This window comes from Danio rerio, chromosome 3 (assembly GCF_049306965.1).
Source record: "Danio rerio strain Tuebingen ecotype United States chromosome 3, GRCz12tu, whole genome shotgun sequence".
NCBI classification, from domain to species: Eukaryota; Metazoa; Chordata; class Actinopteri; order Cypriniformes; family Danionidae; genus Danio; species Danio rerio.
The window spans coordinates 28,836,409-28,861,472 of record NC_133178.1 but is presented as its reverse complement, the minus strand read 5'-3'; the positions used below and the strand labels follow the sequence as shown (position 1 = coordinate 28,861,472).

Here is a 25,064-nt window from a genome sequence, read left to right as displayed (position 1 = left end):
CTGTTGTGCTGCTAAGTATCTTTGTAAAAAACATAAACATTTTTCAAGGTTGTTAAAATTACACTAGTTATATTTTAATCAATCAAAATGATTATATAAAATATTTATTGTTTTCAGTTTGATGGATTTTGAACATTAATTTCCTTCAGAAACTTTCATTTACTGACCCCAAACATTTGAACAGTAATGTAAATGTCAGAATGTTCGGATCTGTGTTCAAGTTGACTGGGATGATTTAAAAATCATATGATTACTTTGTTATGCTTATTAAAATAGCATAAAAGTCCTCATTTACAGCAGAGTTGGCCACATACAAAGATTCAGGAGCAACAAATGCTTAAATATGTAATTATCATTCCATGTTTGTGCAAAACAGGACTTGCACCTGAATTATGATTGAAACCAAAGCATTAGCTTAGCATAGTATAGAAAGGTAACTATCATACACTTTTTTCGACCAAAGTAATATTACAGATACCCATATCTCATTTTAGTTTGTGATTTCAGCGAATCCACCTTTGAATGAGGTGCTTCACAGAGTGCCAACTTGAAATGTTGCCATGTCCTCTTATTTTAAGAAAAGCTCATTATTCATTTTTGGGCTTAAAGGATCCAGTTAATGAGGTTAATAAAGTAGTCAGGTCTAGATCATGATATGTTGGTATGTGAATTATTTTCAGGATAAACATTTTGTTGTTTTGTTTTTGTTTTGTTTTGTTTTCTAGCAAGATCTAGCAACACTAATGAGTCGAAACATACATCATTCCTTGTATTATACTTTTAGAAGAGAGACACGACTCTGATACATGTTTAAATATGCTATTAACAACTACTTGTTCACCATGCATAGAAGTTTTGTAAATGTGGTTGCCACTACCAGATTTTTTATAGGGGAGTTATTTCATTTGTTAAAATACTGTATGTTGTGTCTACAGAACTGGATTAAATATATGACCTTTGAAATTTTCAAAGTGATTTCAGACATTTTCACCCCACTCCACATTTTTCTACTGAACAATAATCCTGATATCTGTACTGTGTGTGTTTGTGTTGTTTTTTTCTTGTCTTACACAGTCCACCAGTAACGTGTGGATGACCCACGCTGAGATGGAGTCCCTGACTGCAGCAACCAAACCAGTTAGTAACCTCATTTTCGTTGCATTTTGTCAGTACTTTTTGTTTACATTGCTTTTATTTATTTACCAGTTGCTGTTACTGTAAACCTTATTGTCCCCTTTTGGGGCAATTTGTTCTGCAGCATACTAGATTTACAACCCATATATCATACCACACATTTAAGGCAACATTAATAGACATTAAACAACATTAATGGTATCAAAAACAGCAACTACCTCTTCCTATTAAAATTCAGCAAATCAATCACATAAAGGACAAATGAAAATTTAAATCTGTTGGTCCTTGAAAAAGAGACCCTATACAGAGATCCAGTGAGAAGTATTTGAAATGAATTAAAAAGAGGATGGGATATATCAGATGGAATCTGATGGGCTTTCTTTAACATTTGGATTTCATACAAATAGGATAACCTCGGCACTTTTGAGTTCGTCTGTTTTACTTTTGAAGAAGTAAAACAACAAATTAATGAAAAGGATAAAATGGATTCTATATAGGCCTTATGAAATGCCACCATTAGAGTCTTATCAATATTAAACTTTGCTAATTTTCACAGACAACAAAGTGTTTGTTGGTCTGTCCTACATAGTCTTTCAGTATTTGCTTTAAAATTTAATGGATTATCAATCATAGTTTTGTGTTCAGATGTAGAAGAGCCTCTTAACACCAATTTGTAAAATACCCAACAACAGGTTCATCTTCTCCCTCCTCAAAAACCAACAAATTTACAATTATAGTGTCATCCGCAAACTTAAGAATGTACCAATGTTCAAAGTGACTACGACACTCATTTGTGTTTGGATGAATAGGATATAGATGTGCCAGGATATAGTAAATAGGATGTACCAGTTTGCATCAAGCAGATGTGACATCTGAATAATGTGCGCTTAAAATGCATTTAAATGAATAGTTCGCCCATACATTTCCCACTCAGTACCATTTGCAGAAGTTGTGGATCAAAGGTGACAGGACTGAGTTTCATGCATAGGCGGATCTTGTCACTACAGTACATAAAACCTGAAAATGTATATTCACACTGTTAAAAATGCTTTTCTTACTTAAACACTTTTTGTCTTGTTTTTAGTCCGAATATTTAACCAATAAGCATTTTCTAGACAAGCAAAACATGTTGTCATGTTTTAAGGAATAATATGACAATATTAAGTTTTTCTATTAATCAAGCAAAAGAATCTGCCAATGGGGTAAGCAAAACTCAAATGGAAAAACATGAATATTTTGCTCACCCCATTTGGCAGAATATTGGAGTGGTTTTATGAAAAAACTCACTAAATTTGGCATATTGCTTCTTCAGACAAAACAATATTTTTTGCTTGTCTAGAAAATGCTTTTTAATTTTAGAAGATTTTTAGGCTATAAACTAAGTAAAATCTAAGTAAGAAAAAGCATTTATTTTGTTTTATTTATGTTATTATTTTTTCCACGTGTATTAATTTAGTATTTGCGGCACGCCATGGGTCTCAAACTCAATTCCTGGAGGGTCACAGCTCTACAAGGTTTTGCTCTAACTCTAATCAAGCACAGCTGATTCAACTAATTGGGTTGTTCAAGACTACTGGACTACTAGTAGACTAGACTATTATTAAGCAGGCGTGATTTGAAAGTGCTTGGAGCTAAAACCCAGCAAACAATGTAGTGTTTAATAGACATCCAATAGACACCTAAACATAGACAGCTTGGCCAAAACAAGGCTAAACTTGGGTTGTCAGTGAAAATCTAATAGACATCTAAGAAAAGCTCAAAACTAGACTAGCCATCAAATAGACAGATTAGACAGAATTTATATGTGTATTCATTCATTTCTCTTTATTTGATGACTAGTCTTGTTTTAGCTTATTCGTAGACGTCTATTAGATTTTCATTGAAAGCCCAAATTCAGCCTTGTTTTAGCCTAGACGACAATGTTTAGACGTCTATTGGACATCTTTTAAAAACAAAAAAATGCTTGCTGGGAATGTGCAGGGCTGTGGCCCTTCAGGAATTGAGTTTGAGACCGCCGCTGTACTGTATACTATGTTTACATGACTTTAAAAGGGCAAATAGGCATTGACTTGGTTTTCATGAATGACAAAGCAGCAGTAGCAAATAAAAACGCTCTTTAATATAACACAAAAGAAGTGGGGAGGAAATTAACAACATTTTTGGGTGAGCTATCTCTTTAAGAAATTAGAATTTTCATAAAAAAAACCTTGTCCTACAAACACCTGTTCATTTTGTTCTGTGCTAATTAGGTCATGTTATTGTTGTTTTATTTATTTATTTATTTATTTATTGTGTGTGTAAATTTGACATAGCTACAAATAGAGTTCATTCTTGTGGGATGGTAAAGCGCTCTGCCCCCTAGTGGACAGTATGCGAGGCATCATGAGGAGAGAGTGGAGTGCTCATGTGTTGATGCGTCTCTCTCTTTCTCTCTCCCCCTCTGTGTGTCCGGCTAGGCTGTAGCGTTGAACATCCTCAACTTTCCCTCTTTTTTCTGTTTCAGTGTGAACTGCTTCCAACTAATGACCCGGTCACTAACAAACTGTTCCTCCCTTTGTACCTCTTCTTCCTGCTTTTCTCCCTCTTTGCTCTCTTCTTTCCTCTTCCTGTCCATCGGTGTGTCTTTCCTGCCGTCCCTCTGCTGCGCTCCTTATCTCCTCTTCCTCACCTCTCTGCTATCATGCTGTCACCTCCACGCACAAGGAGCTGAAAGAGATTAGCTGGGATCAGGTGAGTAACGTCAATATGTCCATTAAACACTTTTTGTAGCTGATGGATCAGATAGTTCCCATTCAATTATGTTCAATTAGACCCTATATCAAGTGTGTGTGTGTGTGTATGTGTGTTGCAATCACAGAGTACCACAATTCTTTTTTTCCCCTTGTTGCGCTTGAGATAAATAATTGTACATTTCTGATGCACTGAAATGTTTGATTTAAAATTCCTAATTGTTAGTATCTTAAATATTTATTGAATAAATACAGTGCTCAGCATAATTGAGTAACCCCCTTTTTTGAAAGTGAACATTTTTTATCTATTTCTTAGTGAATATAGGTAATATATTTTGGTGCATTTGATAATTATTTATTAAAATAATATTTTAGTCAGCCTACATCTTTAGAAACAGAAAGATAATACATTTAAATTCTAGCAAAATATTGTAAAAAATGATTACAAACTACAGAATGTAAATTGCATTTGATTCTTTTTTTCGTTTCTCTTGATTCTTCCTCTTTTTTAAGTTTGTATCTAATATGTTTCTATAACATATACATTTGACTGCTAGATTTTAAACCATTGTTGTAAATTATTTTGTTAGATTAGCTGTAGATTTGACTTCAGGACTGATTAAACTAATGTGTATGCACAAATATAATATTGTATAGCTTCCTATTAAAAATATGAATTTATATTTTGCTGTGTATTTGCTGTGCAATATAACTGCAACAACATGTAAAAATACTATATAAATGTTTAAAATAAAATGGAGTTTTACATTTCTTTTGTTTAAAGTAATTATTATTTTTTACATTTTGCAATAAATATTTATTGAGAAAACAATAAATTAATGTATAAAATGTAAATTTGTAAACAATATATTTATATTATTTTGTTTTAAAATTGTAATAAAATTGAATTATTATAATATCTATATATTATAATATGTCTATATAATAATTAATAATATAGACAATAGTAGCATTTTTAGATTTTTGTTTGGACAAACTGGACAAAATATTTAGGACAGCCTTATATGCTTTATTTAAACTAGAGAAAAATATATTATTTATATTTTTTTATATTAAATTATTATTTAATCCTTAAACATTAAATAAATGTTAGAGAAAACAAAAACAAAAAATTATTTCTCAAACATCAATATGTTGTTACAACACCAAATTATTTTATTAAATTATTAAGCAGACTTATTGGTTTTCTTGAAAGGTAATGCTTCAATTAATGATCTGCCAGATAAAACCTTATAATTCCAATCGTAATATGATTTTTTAGATTTAGAAGCTTCTATCTGCATTTTGCCCTGTTATTTTTTTACCCCAATCTGCAAATTTAAGAGAATTTTGATACATTTTGAGTACATTTAGAACTGTTACACACATATTGTTTACTGTATGGAATGCAAACACTCTGAAGCTCAATATCTCAAACGCATTTAGAACACAGATAGAGCCTTATAATTCCAAGGTGATGATTTTTCGTCTTGACTTTTTGTCAGTACATTTTTTTTTACAGTAAAGCCCTGAACTTAGATTTTTGCATGCATAAGCTCCACACTACAGTGAACAAACTTAAATACAGCTGCAAAAAAAGATGATTTTCCTTTCCTCCATGTTAGATCCTGGCCTATGGAGACATGAACCATGAGTGGGTGGGCAATGACTGGCTGCCCAGTCTGGGTTTGCCCCAGTACAGAAGCTACTTCATGGAGTCTCTTGTGGATGCCCGCATGCTGGACCATCTGACCAAGAAAGAGCTGCGTGGCCAGCTGAAAATGGTGGACAGTTTCCACAGGTAATGTCTGTTTTTCTCTCCCCATCAGTTAAATGCCGCCACACGCTTCATTACTCCTTCTCTTCATCAGTCTTAATCTCATGCTCACCTGATGCTCATCAGTTACTCTCAGGGTGCAGGTGTGTGTCTTTAGGCCTTTGCTAATCTCCAGTGTGCCTGGGGTCAGTTTTTGTAACACTTTTTTTCTTGGGGTGGAGGTCTTTAATGAATTTAGATAACCCTGTGACCTCTTTCTTTATCTGTGTGCTCTTTTGACCCACAGGGTGAGCATGCATTATGGCATCATGTGCCTGAAGCGCCTCAATTATGACCGCAAGGAGCTGGAGAGGAGGAGAGATGAGAGCCAGCACCAGAATAAAGGTTTTTAGCTTACTTGATTTTTTGTTTGCTAACAAATATGCCCAACTTTAAGTAGTACTAAGGAGTCCTTTTATGGGATTTATGTGCGCACTGTAGGCAGTCTGGTGAAAGAGGTGGTTCTTTTTCTCAAAAAGTGGACCTTATTGCAGTTATACGCTTTATTTTCTATTTAATTATGAGGTTTAAATACTGAATTTAGGTGACATTTTAAACACTATTTTTAGCTGGATTAGCTTGTCGGATGGTCACCATACCCACACTTTTTAATGTACCAAAAACTTTTCCTTAATATTTAGAATAAAGAGATATGACAAATGTTTATTTTTTAAGATAAAAACTTATTACATCATATATCATTAGTAAAAAAAAGTTTTGAAATAAAATATTTTTAAACCAATACTGTAGCGAAACATAACTTTGCTTATGTCAGACGTTTTCTTGCACAGCTGGATGTTGGACTCATGAAAAATATTTGTTTGGCCAAAACTGATTAAATGAAGACACACCAAGGTTCTGCTTGTTCCTGAAGCCTTTTTCAGTTTGTTATTTGGGCCTGATATGATGCTGGTCTTGAGCCCAGATTGCAAAAAAAATTCTGTATTATTGTTTTGCTATCCATTCTATAATTCATTCATTTTCTTGTCGGCTTAGTGCCTTTATTAATCCAGGGTCAACACAGCGGAATGAACCGCCAACTTATCCAGCTCGTTTTTACGCAGCGGATGCCCTTCTAGCCGCAACCCATACCTGGGAAACATCCACACACACACACACACTCACACTCATACACTACGGACAATTTAGCCTACCCAATTCACCTGTACCGCTTGTCTTTAAACTGTGGGGGAAACCCATGTGAACGCAGGGAGAACATGCAAACTCCACACAGAAACGACAACTAAACCAAGGTTCGAACCAGCGACCCAGCAACCTTCTTGCTGTGAGGCGACAGCCCTACCTACTGCGCCATATATATATATATATATATATATATATATATATATATATATATATATATATATATATATATATATATATATATATATATATATATATATATATATATATATATATATATATATATAGTACCAAGGTACATTTAGGGGTGTCGTTTAGACGTCTATTAAACACTAAATTGTTTGCTGGGAAGGAACTCAGCCAAAGGAAAATGAATGAATGATAATAATATTCCACATTATTATTATTAATTATTATTATTATTTTTTTATCATTTTGATCAGAAAAATGCAGCTTTGTTGAGCGTTAGAGACTTAAGTAAGCAACACAAACTTTTTTATACTTTTCTAAATGACACGCTGATCAAGCAGCTACATTTTGCATCCTGGGTTAAACCGATCTACCAGCTAGACCAGCACTAAACCAACATAAACCAGACCATGTTGCTCTAAGCTGGCCTAGCAGGAAATTCAGGATATTTTTCCCCAAGTCCTCTTTGGGTTTTATCATGTTAATCTTTTGGCTGTGCATCATCAATCAAATCATAGAGCAGAACAGTCTGATAAACACAACGCACAAAGGGAAAAGGCAACAACAGTCACCCGTGGAATGTACAGTTCATCAAACCATCGGACAGTGAATGAGAAAATGGCAGAGAGAGGAAGGGTGTTTACACAGAGTGCGTTTGTTTGTAATAACATACATTACTAGTAGTGACGTCTGGAAAGCGCTGAGCAGCCCAGCCTTCCATTATGAGCAGCATTAGACATTTCACATTTTGAAGAGCAGCTGATCAAAGCACAATGCACAGATCGCACTATTAATCTGCCAGTTGTTTTAAAGGTGCAGTCGCTGCCTCATTCACTACCTTGATTAGAAACAGATGCCTTCGCTGATCTACAAGTTATTCATCGCATAGCAACACAGATGCCTTCATGCCATTTGAGACTATATTAAGCTTGAGTGAATGACTTTTGCATGCACACATCTCTCCATGCAATACTTAGGAATGTAAAGGGGATTTTAGAAAGCACAGATCCTTTTTATAAAGCCGTTTAATGGAGTTTTAAGACGGTATAAAAATTTATTTTTACGATATGTGTGTATTATATTGTGATGCCAGAGTTAAGGTGCATCTTTAGAAACAATTGATTTAGCATTTTTTATAAATATAATTTCTAATTAAATAACTATTTAATTGCCATTTATGTATTTTTTTTTATGAATGCGTCACCAAATACAAAGCATAAAATGCTCTAAAACAATCAGTAACCTGCTATTTTAGAAATTTTTGTTCTTTCTATTTAAAGATATAATTATAAACTGTGGCTACCTTGTGTAATGTGAAGTGATGCTGACAACAGGTATGCAGATCCAAACGCAGGTTTATTGAGTGGTCAGGCAAGCAACGGTCACAATCAGGAGCAAAGAAATGTATGAAGGCAAATCTAGAGTCATGGTCATAAAACAGGCGGATGGTCAAACAGGCAGGAAGCAGACAACATAAACAAACAAACAAGGCGAGGAAAACGTGTTGTAATGTTCACACACAGTATAACAAGACTCTGCAATGGGGGTGTCGAAGTGAGCTGTAAATATGTGAGTGTTACATGTAAATATGTAATCAGTCCATGAGCAGCTTCAGCTGTGGGAGTCAGGTGAATGTGTGAGTGACAGGTGTGAGTGTGTGGTGCATGACTGGAGCTTGCAGTCGATATACAGACAGATTTGTAGTTCTATGTAATCTGAGTTTACCCGTGATCTGTAAGGATCTAATTCTTACAGATCACTAGTGATTGTGACACCAAGACAGTCTTTTCCTCCACATTAGTCCCAGTGTTAGCTTTGGTCTTGTTCATATACTATTATTGCAATATTCATGTTTTGAATCATGTCTGTTTATGGTTTGACAGTTTTTTTATTTAATTTTTGTATTTTTGGAGGATTTTAACATCATAAAAACAACACTACATTAAATGAAACAAAACTTAGCTTTCCATCAGTTTTGTTTCAATAAACCAGCAATACAGCATTCATGTCACTCTTTAACAGGAATGCACAATCTAAAGAGACTACTTCATTCTGCCCCAGGGGGAAAATAGCAAGTTTACAGTTTAACAGATGAACCTAAACCTCTGTTGCTAATTGGATAACAATACTTTATAACCAGTAAAGTACGAATGTTGAGTTGCTTTGTTGCAGTTACATGTAATAGCTAATTGTATTATGCAGGGTATTATTAATGAGAGGAAGAGAGAGAAAGAAAGAGATTGACTGAGCAAGTCTCTATACCTGTTTCTCCATACATTTTCTTTTCAGTCTTAATTCTTGTCTGCTGGTCAGTGCATTGGCTTTATTAAAAGTACAATCAAAGGCCTTGTTTACTGCTAAAATATTTCAAATATATTACATTAATACATTTTATGACTATAGATTAAGCTTAAAATGTCTTTAGTCATATTTTATGAAGTCATTACACTAAAAATACCATGTTTTTGGAAATACAGCCTGCAAATGTAAAAGGTTTATTGCTTGTGAAGGTCCACACCTCACTTTCATTTTCTCTTTCACAAGCAGGAGAAAAAGTTTTGTCATGCACTGAAAATGTTGTTTTGAAAGGCATATCTGATGTAAAGTTGTTTATGCCATCAGGCAGTTATGTTTTTGTTAGCAAGAAGTTGCTAGGCAACTGAGGCACACATACTCAAAGTCACAGTCAGGGAAAAGTAGCAGAGACTGACTGCTATGGCAATTAAAGGTAAAAATACTCATAGCTCTTTTGTTTCGAGCCAGTTCAGTCTCAAAATAATACATTTCCGAATGTTCTTCATACATGAAAAGCACAATTTAGATTTACAAAATCAAATTTTTACATTTTAAAACACAATACAAAATTTGTGAATTCACAAATACAAATATTTAAATATTTTTGCCAAATGAATTGGATCTGTGTATTTATGAATGGTGTTTTGAATTTACAAATTGTATTTGTGTACTTAAAAATTGTGTTTGGGCGAGACAGTGGTGCAGTAGGTAGTGCTGTCGCCTCACAGCAAGTAGGTCGCTGGGTCGCTGGTTCCAACCTCGGCTCAGTTGGCGTTTCTGTGTGGAGTTTGCATGTTCTCCCTGCCTTCGCGTGGGTTTCCTCTGGGTGCTCCGGTTTCCCCCACAGTCCAAAGACATGCGGTACAGGTGAATTGGGTAGGCTAAATTGTCCGTGCTGTATGTGTGTGTGTGTGGATGTTTCCCAGAGATGGGTTGCGGCTGGAAGGGCATCCGCTGCGTAAAAACTTGCTGGATAAGTTGGCGGTTCATTCCGCTGTGGCGATCCCGGATTAATAAAGGGACTAAGCCGACAAAAAAATGAATGAAAAAATGTGTTTTTAATTGTGAATTGTGTTGTATATGTATGAATTATATTTTGTAAATGTGTAATTTTTGAAACTTTTGTGTTTTATCATTTTAATAAAATAATACTGTAGAAGGAAATATAAACATTTTTAGGAATAATCAGTGTGTTAATAGATATGTGGGTTTTATTTTAACAATGTTATTAAATTACTAAATTTTACCGCCTCTGTAGTTCTATTGTTAATTTACAGGTAGATCCAGCCACTTTTGACTATAGTAAACTCCAAATTTCTGGAACGAATTTAATGGTGAATTCAATAAAGCGTTGTTCACACAGGCAAGGACGTTCTGGAAATTTTTCTGGAAAAGACCATTCACACATCCTTTCCAAAGTACCAGTAAATTCTGACATCATTAACCAGAAATGAGCTCTAAACAAAAGCACTTGTATTTGTATTTTATTTTCATAAGCAGCATGTAAATGCTCCTGAATGTTCTGACTGGCTGGAGTAGATGTCTCTCGTAAATGTTTTAAAAATAAACGTGTTTATTCCAGCAATTTTCCTTCTGTGTTCACTCAGAGCTGCATTCCAGCAAATTACTGGTAATGTTACAACTTTTATTATTGTAAAATACTGACCGGTATTTCAAAAAGGGCCTGTTCACACATGATCTTTTTCCGGAAATTTACCAGTAACCTGTTACTGAGCTATTAGATATTCGCATGTCATTTACACGCACATACAACCTCTCTCTTGCTCCCTCTCTGTCTGCCTATGACTGATTCAAAGCAGGGACTGGAACACTAACATGTCGTAACTAACAAAAATCTGGTCATATTTTGCAGCAATGAGCAAAACTAGGTTTAACTGGTCTAAACCTGCACAAATAATCACAAAATAAGCAGGATAATCAATGGCTTGCTGTGCGTTTATGGTTTTCAAATGCACTTCAGACAGTCCCTTATACATATCATTTAGAGAGAGATAGAGAGAAGTCATTTATATAAGTATATATAAGTTTCAGTTAATTAGTTACACTGCAGTTAGCAACAGTTATTTTTAGTAGTTTAATTTAACAAATAGTTAACAACGCTGCCTAAACCAGACCCTTAATTCATGACACACTAACATCTATTGCTCTTCTGCCAGCAGACAGAAGTCTACAGAATATGTCATTACCTGCAGCTGTGTGGGCTGTTTTATATTTACCAAACGGTATTAACACTGTAAATGATTCAAGAAGAACAGTTTGACTGTTCGCCATGATTGCATTCCTTCCTTTCAACTTGGGGTTTGGAGAAGCTGAGTCAACAAAACCAATTCAAAGCCCACGGAATCCTCTGGAAATACAAAGCAGAGACACAGACTTTGGCTGAAAACAAAAACACGTGTGTTCAAATGCGCATTGGCTATAATAGGTCCATCTATGAGATCAGATGCTACTGACACAAAAGATGAAATCCAGAGTCATCACTCAAGATGCTGTGCTGCCGTTGAGTGGTGAACAGCCTCCTGGAAGTCTGTTCACTGTCCGGTGTTTGTGTTTCTACTGTAGATGTGATGGTGTGGTCGAACGAGCGTGTGATGTGCTGGGTTCAGTCCATCGGCTTGAAGGAGTACGCAGATAACCTGACTGAGAGCGGTGTTCATGGAGCGCTGTTGGCCCTGGATGACACCTTCGATTACACTGACCTCGCACTGCTCCTGCAGATTCCCAATCAAAACACACAGGTACAGAGACAAGACTGTGCACTAACTCTCATTTATGGCTTACACCTTTTCAAACATGATATTTATAAAACATGACCTCAAAGCAATGGTTCTCAACCACCACTCCCCTCCCCCCAACCCACTCCTTAAGGCTGAGTTATACTTTCGCCTGGTGTCGCGTTGCGCAACTCTGCTGACTGCGATTACGCCTCACGAAACGAACGAGGCTTTTATACTTGACACGTTCGCTGAAATTCTTTAAAACAACAGAGGGCGATCAAAAGAAACTGACCGTAAAACAGAATTACATCATATCATTAAAATTGTTGAATTTATTTATTTTTATTTATTATTTTTATAAGATTTTTATAGCCATTTAAGATTTTTTTTAATCAAACTTTAATGCATCACTTGCTTTTGTTCATATCTCGGACAGTTTCACCTATTAAAGTTTATTGAAAGGTTAATTCCCACAGAACATGGGTTGCTCTACAAATATTTTTTATTATGGCAAGAATAAAAGCAAAAAAGTACACTTAACAAAAAATAGAGTTTTTTTTTTTTTAGATTTAGCCCACTTAACAATTGGCACTTTACTGTCTGGCTGGTTTCTGTCCTATACTTCTGCTAAAAAGGCAATAATTATTTTTAATAATTATAAGCCAACACCATTATCATTATCCCCATTATCACCAATAAAGCCTAGAAAAAAGGGCATCAGTATACTGTAAACCAATGGGTTCAAAAATTCTTTTCCAGTTATCAAAGAAATAATTTGTTACTTAGTTTTGTAACTTAAATTGTTTTAAATTCAAAATTGTAATATATACATCAGTGTAAAACCTATTAATGGTGGAATAACATATTTCTGTAATTGTGTGCCTGTGTCTCCACATTTGCCATGGCCTATTTTTGCTATAGCAAACTTATCCAAACATTATCCAGTTTTCCAAACATTTTAACAAAAACTTTGCTGCTTTCTCACTGATGTTGCACTTTCTATTCATATTCAACTCTAATCAAATGCGGCACCGTGCAAACTGTTCGCTCAAGTCTTCAAAAATTTTGAAATCATGCCGCGCGCACCCAAAGTGAATCTTTCCAGACCCATCAACAACATCACATTCGCCACATGCACTCAATCGAAGTAGCGAATGCGTCAATTATAAACCAGGCTAAAGTCAAACACACCTAATTCAACTCATTACAAGAGACTTAAGGAATTATTTTGGGTGTGTAAGACAAAGGAGACTATAGGAACATGGTTGAGAACCACTGCCTTAAAGTGATAGTTCACCCGAGAATTTGCTGTTCATTTACTCACCCTCAGACTGTCCAAAATGTCCAAAATTTTTACCGTTTGAAAGCCCATAATATTTTATTTGTTTTGTAAGATACTAGTATTCTGCAGTTCAATTTACTTCGGTCAATTAGGTTTAGGCAAGTTCAGTAATTTATTCCTCAATTAGGAAATCATTGGACAAAAGTGGTTTGTTCTGTAGATAATTTAAAAAGAGGGCTAATAATATTGACCTTAGCTTGTTTTTAATAAAAATAATGATAATTGTAGACCAGGGGTGTCAAACTCAGTTTCTGAAGGGCTACATCCCTACACAGTTTACTTCCAACCCTGCTTTAACACACTTATGCCACTGCACTTTTCGTTCCATAGACTTCTATTCATATGCAATCAAATGCGGCAGACGGAAACGCAAGCCCGTCTGAAGGTTTGCATGTCACTGCATTGGAAAAAAATGGATTTTAAGTTAACTCAACTTTTTATTTTTTACAGCGTAATGCTTTTTTTGGTCTCACATAGTGATAGTATTAAATACTTTATTTTAAAGTTGTTTTTGTGCTATCCCATGCTTTCTCAATAATTAAATGAATTTAAGCTAGCTTAAATGATTGCAAAGTTAATGATACTAATATCAATATGCTCAAAAACATGAATTTAAAATAAAACATTTAAAACACCAAGAAAACATTTGTTGACATTTCAAAAAAGCACGTTCACAGTGATTTTGTATTGATGTAGACAGACTGCAAGAATAAAACTGAAAACAATAAGAGCTTCATAGCTGAAAGCAATGGAAGTACACATTATTCCCGACCCGTCCGCATTAGTTAACATGTAAGCTTTGTTTATTCCACATGCAGGCACGACAACTTCTGGAGAAGGAATACAACTCCCTCATCTCAATGGGAACAGAAAGGAGGCCAGACGAGGTGAGCATCGTGGGATGTTTACCTCCTACCACCCAAATACACTCTGAAGTCTAATGACACTCCTCTCACAGGGGCTGTTTGTGCTTTCCGGTTCTTTGGTTTTGAATTGCTGAATTCATTTTCTTAATTGTTTTATTTATTTTTTGCATTTGTCTTGCGCTTAGTTGGGGTCAATAGAGAGCTGCCCTACATTGAATTACATCCTTTAACATTCACACTGAAATAAACTGATTCATCTGTGAACTAACTAGAACAAACCCACCATTCTGTGTCAAGTCAGCAATGTTTCTACACTCAAGAAACTACTTTTTCTGCTTGTTTAGACTACTTATTCAAAATGAGTCGAAACAACAAAATTCTTATGTTTTTTGCCACAACTTAATTGTTATGTTCAATCCACTTAAATTTGTTAAAAATATTGAGTCAGCTTAAGAGATTTGTATTGGGACAATGTGAAGGAATTTGTGTGAAACAGCATTTTTATAGTGTAAAGCACGTTTGCAAGAAAAAAAGAATTGCTTTAGAAGAAAAACACAATATGTAAAACCAACAAAAGAAGCATGGATCGTATAAGAAAAGAAAAAAAGAGGAAGATAAAGATTAAAACTAACCTTGTCAAAAACAGAGTTGAGTAACACGTTCCACAGTAATGCGTTTTGGGGAATTTAAAATTTGTTTAATTTGATTACAGTTTCTAAAATCAGTGTAATTGCTTTACAAATAGATTTTAATAAAAATGTGGCTTTTAGATAACATTTTAATAAGTTTAGTAAGATAAAAGTTAATAAGCATGTGCTTTTAAATTCCTGGAATTTAAGCTGTAATGGTTGCTGTCGAGACTGATTGGTTTTTCAAGTGGAAACACAGACATTACTTTGATTTTTCCTGGAGCGTAAAAACTAAAATATTGCTGTGAAATGCAGTCTATGTCCAGTCTCTAAAGAACTTTCAACTGCTTTTATCTTGACCAGCAACTTGTTGCCATGAGGACACTGGCGTCCAAAAATACAGCGGCCCAACTCGGCCTAAACAGGCTAAATTGAATTTTTGTGCACAATCAGGAGTGAAGGTGTTTTCTGAATGTGAAGAGAAGCATAGCTGCTTATGGGGCTATTCACATATCGTGTCTTTTGCTCGTGCAAGTTTGTTATTTCCAATGGAGCTGCTAGCATTTTCCAGGCCTACCAGTTAAAAACTGAGTCACACTACTAGAACTGACCAATCAGCTTTATGCTTTGTATGCACATTTCGGTAGACTAATTACCAAACTAATTACTCAGACAAACATAGAACATCCACATACTGCAGTGCTTTTTTAAGAATGTCAATGGTTACAGGTATCCAGTTTTCTTCTAAATGTTTTCTTTTGTGTGTTTGTGTGATAAACAGACTTGGAAGAAGTGAATGATGAGAGAATGTTAAGTTTTGGTTGAACTCTTTAAGTCTTTTAAATATGTCAAGTTACTGTGATCAACCCATTGTAATGTTTTTTTTCAGTGAATAGTAAATTACTGAAAGAGCTGCAGTTTATTCTTTATTTTTTATAATTATATTTTGTTTTAAAAGTAACTTCAAAGTAAAGTGATTAGTAATCTGATTACTTTTTACATGAAGTAATTAGTAATGTAATCAGATTTAAATTTTCCAGAAGTAATTTTCCATCAGTAATTTGTAATCTATTACTCTTTTAAAGTAACCTACCCAACACTGATCAAAATCCAGCGAAAGCAAATAAGGTTTAAGAGCAGTTTTAGTATAATTTCAAGAAAAACAATTCAATTTCTAGTAAACTTCTGAAGTTTGGAAGCTGCAGTTGAAAAAGCTTGATCACTCTTAGTTTTAGAACATGGGACAGTAAAAAGAAGCTGATTACTAAGTGATCCCTGGAAGGTGAAGCGAATCACAAGGTCACATATATTTTGGTGCAAGTCCAGATAAAGCCTAGTACACAATACATCAACTGTTTAAAAAAGTCTGAACTGTAAAGAAAGCCAATGTAAATATGCTAAAATTGAGAACACATTTCCTCTTTTATGTTCCGTTTTGGACAATCTGAAGGCAAGAAACTGCCATTCGAGGCAGGCCACAGTAAAAGGAATTACAGTAATCTCGGCGTGATGTTAGAAAAGCATGGTGTCCAGATCTTTGTGGGGCAGAAACTGCAATTGATTTCAGGTGGAAGAAACTACCCTTTACAACTGAGCTAATTTGTTCCTCAAAATTGAGAAGAAAATCAAATGTAACCATATCTGTCAACACTGGGATGTAAGAGTACGCCCGCAAACCCACCCACAACAAATCCCCAAATGACTCCAAACTCCTACATCTGTTTATTCAGAGCACTTTAAATAAAAATAGAGCTGAAACCTTTTTAAATTAAAACTTCAAATGACAGAATAGATAACATACATAATTACTGAAAATAAAATCAATGGTTTAACATAATAAAATCGATGGCCTACAGTATATAGAAATTAAAGTATACTGTATATAAAATCTCATTCACTGTAGAATTTAAATACTGATTAAAGTTACTATAGTTGTTTAGTGGAAAGCAGCAAATTAATTTTTCCACTTTTTTTTGTTTGATAACAGAAGTAAGGCATTAAGCCTGCACAGATCTAAGATGAAAGCATTTGATTACTTTTATAACTGTTTATGCTCATTTCAGATTAAATTAATTGCGTTTACAATTGAAGAAGCCAAGATAGATATGTTTACATATTCTTATGTGTATTTGTTTGTTTAAACACACACCAAATTCCCAAAATGACTGCTTTCGCTTCTCTTCAAATTGTATGTACAGAAGCCATTTGGGAAACAGTGTGGACGGACGGCTGTAATGGAAAGGAAGGGAATGTGGCAGTTTTTATATTATATTGAATGTGGTTTTTATATTTATTTCAAAGTGTTTTCAAGAAATAAAGTGAAATTATAATTCTCCTGAACAGCTCTTGCAATTACATCATTTTTGAGATCGGTTCTACTTTTCATAGAAAAATAACAAATATGGGAGAAATACGAGAAAATACTTAAACTGGATGATAGCAGGATAGAATGGTAAAATGTGGGAGAATCCAGGGTTGACAGGCCAAGATTGAATATGTTTAACAAACTGAACTTATTACTAATTTCAGTTATTGATTATTTTTTTTATTTTTTTATTTTTTTGGTAAAGCTGCTTTGACACAATTTTAATTTTATGAAGCACTATGGAAATCAAAAAGGACATGACTTCAAGCGCTGATGTTTTTTGTCTTCTGGTCCTCCAGGATGGCACTAAGACGTTCACCCGCTCTCCTTCATGGAGGAAGATGTTTCGGGAGAAGGACCTGCGGGGTGTGACGTCTGACTCCTCCGAGACCCTGCCTGCTAACTTCCGTGCCTCAGCCATCTCTACCCCCTCAGTCACGCTGAGGAAGGTCCAGAGCGATGGTGAGCTGAACATCCTCCATCCCCACTGCAATCATGGGATTTTAAGGGTCACTGACAGAGACAATATTTGAGAATTATTTTATTAAAAACAAAATTTTTCTTACTTAACTTATTACTAAAAATTATTATTTATTTATTGTTATGAAAAGCAATTGCTTAATATCACTAGCATGCTATTGAACTCAAATATTTATTTAACAGAATTATTATAATTATTATTAGTAGTATTACTAATATTATGTTTCATGACCTGAAGTCCGTTCTTTGTATCTCACTTAAATGATCTAAGATGATTTTGAAAACAGCGAAACTAAATTTAAAATGTCTGACTGAACTGATCTGGGATCACTACACGTACTTGTGATTGTTGTGATGGACAGATTGTATCGATCTTTGTAATCATGATCAGCAATGCATTGGCTGATGGCACATCAGTGTAAGGACATCATCTGACTAATATTCAATTATCCATGTCAACAAAGTTATGTAAAATTAATAGTAAACATTTTGGTAAATATAATACACAATAGCGTTACACATTTCTTGATGGCTGCAGGTTTTACACATGGGTATTTAGCAATTAATTTAGTTTTACTTTAGTGTATTTTCTTTAGGATCATATTCAAGTTTCTTAATTCTGTGACGTAAGGCATAACTGACTTTTTAAATTAAATTTGTATTAAAAAGTATTTTGATAATGCAAAGGTGTCTGCAACGTTTGCGAAAATTCATATTACTGCATGTTAGCTGTCAAACCAAAACAAAACAAGCAAAAAATAATAATATTGACCTATAAAAAGAAAGAAATTATGCTAAAGCTGGGACGCCACCTTTAAAGTATGCACTTGTATTAAAAAAAGTCAATTTTGGTATCTTAAATTTAGCCTATAGGTAGGCCCACACGGAATCTGCGCTCGCAGAAATTGACTGATTTTTAGTCCATCATTGAGTCTGTTTATTTACTTGTGTAAATGTGTGTACATTTAGATTTATTCAGTTTTTAAATTAATTTCAGTAATCTTATTGACTAATAATAAAATGTTCATATGATTTAGTTACAGTTCAGTGTGTAAAGTCATATTTTCTGTCTTATAGTAGATATATGACAGACTTGCCTTGTTTACCACATAAGTGGATCTAATTGGATTTACATTATAAACATTAAATAAAAGTTAAAAAGGTATTATTTTTTTATTTAATTTATTATACAAAATTCTCTGCAGAAATGGCAAAACATGTCTGCTGATTCTGTTCATAGGCCACAAAGTAAATGTTATAAATGTTCTCTTTGAAGCCCTTGGGGAGGACCATCCTCGTGACAGTATTTCTACCTTTATTTTGCTTCTGATTTGTTTTTAATTTATATATTTTTACAATTGTATTATTTTCCTTAAATGAATACAGTATATAACCTATTGGTTACTATTGCGAGAAAATATCAGCATTCGGCACATACTTTCCGTATCATCTTTGCATGAAATGACACAATCTAATCCAGTTTATATGAAAAAACTAGACCTGTTGCTATGACAACACCTCTCGAATTAGTTTTAAAGCGTGAAACTATCCTGGGTCGTGTCAAAACATCAATAACCAAATCCAGATAATTGAGCAATCCATGTACAAAGAATGAAACACAGGTCACAATCATTAATTTCTATAAGCCTTGGTGATCTTTTCTCTTTCGCATGGCACTAAAATATGAGAACGTTTATTTAGTGAATGCACAAAACTAGCTTCAGATATTTTAGTGCCGATCAACTTTGTTAATCCATGAATCTTAAAGATTATATCTATATAGCATATTTATTATATCTTCAAAAATAATACAATAGACAAGTGATGAGTAAGCTGTCATTACAGTACACCACTCAACAGCAGTCATACTGTATATGGAACATAATGTGTAAAAAGTCAAGTAAACATTTTTTTCCACATTAAATGCAACATCAGTTGATTAAAAAAGCTGTTATAAAAAGGGGAAATCCATATTATTTATTAAAGCAAAGATTACTGGAAGTAAATGACTATGTTAGAGATCCAAAGACTGTGGAAATCCCCGTAATCAGGTCTGAAATAACTTTATGACAGAGTGATGTTCTGTTAATGTTCAGATAAACTGTTTAGACATTGTTTCCTTATGAGAAGGCGATGCAGCAGGAAAAGCTGTGTAAATCTGTCCACAAATACATTTCACAACAAAATCCTGTCTGTCTTCAGCATCTCCAAGGGCAGAGTCTGGGTCAGTGAGGACCTACTCCTGTTGAGGGACTGCAGAGGTGAGAGAGACCTTCTATATTTCTACATTTGCATTATACCACATTTTAATAGAACAGTTATATGTTTATTTTATATGATTGTGTTTGGGGTCAGTTTTTTTTTCATGTCTTTTAAAGAAAATCATTCTGTTCATCAAGGCTGCATTTTTTAAATGTAAAAAAAAAAAGTTAAATTAAGTAAATATATAAATAAACAAGTCATTGTTGCTTTGTTTAATATTACCATTAATAATAATAATAATACTCTTTATAATAATAATAATATTAATAATAATTCATATTAAAGTGGTTTCTCAAGGATCATATGACTGAAGTAATCAAGCTGAAAATTCATCTCTAAAATCACTGGAATAAATGATCAAATTAAATGATAATCTACTTTTGAACAGTTATTTTATAGTGAAATAACATTTCACAACTCTACAATTTGTACTGTAATTTTGCTGAAATAAATGCAGCCATGATTAGCAGAAGAAGCTTGTTTTAAAACATTTAAAAATCCTACTGACCCCAAACTTTGACCAGTAGTGTGTGTGTGTGTGTATATATATATATATATATATATATATATATATATATATATATATATATATATATATATACAAAAAAAGATTGGAGGACTCCAAAAATAAGTTCAATTACATTGGCATTTGCATTCATTCATTTAGCAAAATATTTATTCAAAATTTTCAAACATATTTATTCAAACACTTCAGATCGTTAAAATGTGACCTGTTGCATTTTTTTTTCTTAGAGAAAAATAAATTAATGATCAAGATTGATCAAGATTGGAGCAAAACTGTGCAGAGCTGTGGCCCTCCAGGAATTGAGTTTGAGACCTATGCTCTAAAATGTCATTGATATTAACAGTAATCTATGTGCAGAATAAATCTTTAATGGCATACGTGGAACAATAATCATTTCATATTAGATTTGATGAAGACTCTATTTAAGGGTCAAAGAGTAAAGCTCAGAAAATACAAATGAATTGTCATTTTAAGCCTTTAAGTTTTTCACTGCTGGTTAAATGAAGCATGTTGAATCTGTTCTAAATAAGATAAATGAATGTTTCCCTGAAACATGGCTGATTCTTGATCAGATATGTTTGCATCCGGAAGTTTATGAGAATTATTTATATCATGTATTAAATTACCCAATAAATTGTATTTTATTAACGCCTACCCCCACTCCAACCCTAAACCCAACCGTCACAGTACTGTACAATGTAATTTACAGTGTTACATAAATGATGCTATGTTAGGGCTGGGCCGATAATAATATTATATCGAGTCAGGATAAAATTTATGTCAATAACAATGATAAGCTCTGGACTATTTTTACTCTATATTGATGTAAGAGGCAATCACACAGGAGAAATGTGCAGCAATGGGAATCTAATAGTGTGTTGTTTTTAAATTTTCGGCCACTGATTAATGCCATTTAATGCACCCTATAATTTTTGTGACTTCAGTTATTGTTGTGGTACTCTTCTAAGTCTGTAAGCATTTACAGCTTATATTGAAATATATATTGTTATCGTTCAATACGGAAAATAATTATTGAGATTGCATTTTTGCCATACCGCCCAGCACTATACTATACTGATGTGCATATGCCCAGCTGTAGCCTATCTAGACTTTACCCTGAATCACAGAGATATTTGAAATTGAAAGTAAACACTTTACATGCATTTAACATACATTGTGTGGTTATAACATTTGTAATGTAATTTGATGCAGAATCTAAAATTGGAAGTCTTGTTTTGAAATAAACGTCACATGCATGTAGCCCACCAGACTTACACTGTCTAAGCCTCAAAAACATTTCCAAACTTAACGAAACTAAAGAGAGAAGTATTTAATGAAGGCTTTTAATGGGCATGTGTGGGCAGGGCCCAAAGCTTTGTGGTACACCACTGTCAATGATTACCTTCTGTACACACGTAAATCACCAAAATTTCACTCATTTACGAGTACTTTTAGCATTCCTCACAGAGCATTCTCCATATTTTGCATGCTCTTTGTGTTGTTAAAACATGTTTTGGAACAGACTTTGCTTTCATGTTTTCATTGTGATTCATTGTGTGCTTTTGATTTGTGTGCGAATCATCATCATCCTCATCATCATCAAGCCCACACAGAAACTCTGCCGGAATATTCACAAACACATCTCATCAGCAACTCTTAAAATAATTTAAAATGGCAACTATGATGAAAACATCTTTTGGGAGCAGTTTGGACAGAACTGTGTGCGGGTATAGTGTGTCCACAGTTATATTGGGGTGACATAAAGACAATAAGTCTCTGTTTTTTAAGTTTCCTGACGTTAAAATGGAATCCTAGTCCCTCCCATTTTGAGGCCCACCGCAACGTGAAATAGGAGTGCGTTTTCTCCGCCCACCGAATTGATTGACAGACGCGTATTAACATGTCTCCATGTCTCCAACTTTCTTGTTTGTTTGTTTTATTGTGGGCTTTCCGCATAGTTCGGTTGCACAATTTTGATTGGGTAGAACAAAAGTGTGCTCACTCAATTGGATAGCAAGACTGTCACACACAGACTGCAGTTACACATTTGCTCTGCGTGGAGGAAATGATGTACAACATATATATTTCATATCACAGCCTCTTGTGATTCGCTAATAGCAACGTTTCAAATCGCGATTGTGATTTGATTTCAATTAATCGCACAGCCCTAGTATCCAGTCACATTTGCATGCAAAAACAGTACAAAACTGCGGTGTGTGTGAACTATGTAATGACATTTTGTGAATCATCATTCTCATCGACTCATTAACTCCACAACAAATACATCAAATAATCATTGGGAAAGTTCTTACGGTAGTATTTCTTTCAAACGTTACATAAGATCAGCTTTCTTCATGTCTGTCACTGTGCTGTTTATCTGACATAGCCCAGGCGGAGATTGAGGCATGTGGGAATGGTGGGCAGGGAGAACTAGCATTAAAGGCACAGGCAAAAAAAAAACGGCTACATTGTGTTCAGAGCAGAAAATCCAACATTCTGAAAGGTATAATAAATAATCTTATGGGTGTTCTGAGCTGAAACTTTACAGACACATCCTGGAGACACAAAAGACTAAAATCTTGAAATTTGGTAAGGGGGTAATTTAGGTATCCTTTAAAATGCACAATTCCTCTCAAAAATTATATATATGTATAAAATAAAATTAAAAAATGGATTCCATTTTTTTGTCAGTTAACAGATGGACCACTGCCTTGGCTTCACTTTGTGTATCGTGACGGCGTTGTAATTCTCTCTCTCGCACACAGGAGGCATCGTCGTCGGAAAGCTGGAACCGGCTTTACATTTCATTCACGGGGAGGAAGGGGGATAAGCAGAACAAAAAAAGCAATGAATATATACATTTATAAATATAACTCTACTGGTGTGACCATTCTGCAATAACAGAAGAGGGATGGAGAAAGAGCAAAAAAAAAAAAAAATGAAATGACAAAAAGACATGAAGAATGTATGACACACATACGAGAGAGAGTGGTACGAGAAACAAGATGGTAGGAGGCATTGGATGACTGTTTAATCTTTCTTTCTGTCGTTCTCTCTTCTCACTTCCTGTGTCTGTGCTAATGGGACATCCGTAGATGAACTCTCTTGTCTTTCCGTCCTTCGTTTCTATGGCCCTTGATTCCTCAAGAACGGCTGCAAGTCGCTCTCTCTTGAGTCTAATAGCAACGGATGTTTTTGGCAACTCAACCTGGACTTCAGGGATGTTTACATGCGCGAGGGTTCAGAGGAAGTGTACTTAAAAGACGACTTCGCTGGATGTTTCTCAATCACGAGAGCGAGCACAAGCTGAGATAGAGCGCAGGGAGAGAAAGAGTGAGGCCGCAAAGGGCACAATTCTTGCTCAAGTACTACTAGGTGTTTTTTTTTTTTTGGTTGGTTTTCAAACCTCTTTTAGATTAAAGACGAAAGGTCCGAAAAGAGAGAGAGAAGGAGAGAGAGCTGATAAAGGGAAGCTGGTGGGTGAGACTGACTGATAGATGCTTGCGGACAAAGCAAGTGACCAGCAGATATGAGTCCTGACGGACAGAATCATTCTAACAACGCAAGCCATAAAAGACGACAAGACGTGGACGGAGGTGGAGAAACGGGGGGACGGGACGGGAGGGAGGGAGGGATCCGGGTGTAAACCAGTGAGAGAAATCGTTTAGCTTCTGTGTTGCGATGCATGTCAAAACAACCAAGACGACAACGAACTAAAACGTTCGGGGAATAAGACAAATATGAAGTTAAAAATGAGAAAAATTACGTGTACATTAAACATATGAGGTTAAGAGCTTGGGGAACAATTTGTAAAATTGTGTGTATTTTGATTTTGATTTTTTATTTTTATGATAACTATATTTATTTTCTTTATGTATGTATTGAATAACTGTATGTACATGTTCATTTAATAATTCTGACTGTAATTTAATTTGATCTAGTTTAAAGCGTAAATATGAGATATTCAAAACATGGTCATTAAAATATGCTACTTGTATGTGTACATTTTGACAAAACGAAATTGTGTTATGATTTCAAAACAAACCATTGCTGTTTGACGAGGATGACAGTGATTCGAATTGAAAATGATGTCTGCAAAATAAAACAATAATGATGATAATGATGAAAATCGAAATAAAATAAAATGTTAAATAAAATGTTTTAAAGTGTTACTAATGGTACCGCAGAGTGATTTCGACATTTGTGCATGCGAGGTGACATTTTACGACTGCAAATGGGTGTACTTGCTGTTTTTTTATTACAAAACAAACTACAAACATATATTCCATTTTGTATTTTACTAAAGCCCCTCTTGCTTTTTCATCTACATTGTAAAAAAAGACATCCGTATACAAAAGTATCTACCGTACAAAGATTACATAATACTTTGTTACAATGTGAAAAATGACATCAAACCCTGTGAACTGACATCCGCAGCTTTCTTAATACAGTACTCAGGGGATTGGACTACAGATTTTTTTTATCCAATATTATTTTCTGACTGCTGTACATGGGTGAACCGTCAGTCCAATTTAACGAGGCACTTACAA

General features: G+C 34.5%; 1 protein-coding gene across 5 annotated transcripts in view; it reads left to right on the top strand.

The window, feature by feature from the left end:
• Positions 1 to 24,686, top strand: part of ppfia3 (PTPRF interacting protein alpha 3) — an 84,435-nt gene extending 59,749 nt beyond the window's left edge. For 2 of the 5 annotated variants that reach the window (XR_012401042.1, XR_012401041.1), the window contains 9 exons: positions 1,075 to 1,137; positions 3,591 to 3,864; positions 5,489 to 5,664; positions 5,927 to 6,024; positions 11,890 to 12,065; positions 14,205 to 14,273; positions 17,546 to 17,708; positions 19,929 to 19,987; positions 23,280 to 24,686. Coding sequence is in view for 3 of the 5 variants with exons in the window: in XM_073944550.1 (XP_073800651.1) it covers positions 1,075 to 1,137; positions 3,838 to 3,864; positions 5,489 to 5,664; positions 5,927 to 6,024; positions 11,890 to 12,065; positions 14,205 to 14,273; positions 17,546 to 17,708; positions 19,929 to 19,975 (819 nt within the window). In the remaining 2 variants the exon portion in view is untranslated. Of the gene's footprint in view, positions 1 to 1,074; positions 1,138 to 3,590; positions 3,865 to 5,488; positions 5,665 to 5,926; positions 6,025 to 11,889; positions 12,066 to 14,204; positions 14,274 to 17,545; positions 17,709 to 19,928; positions 19,988 to 20,741; positions 21,775 to 23,279 lie in introns of those variants that run through there. The other 3 variants (XM_073944550.1, XM_003198113.7, XM_073944549.1) reach the window with 2 other exon arrangements.
• The last annotated feature ends 378 nt before the right edge of the window (positions 24,687 to 25,064 follow it).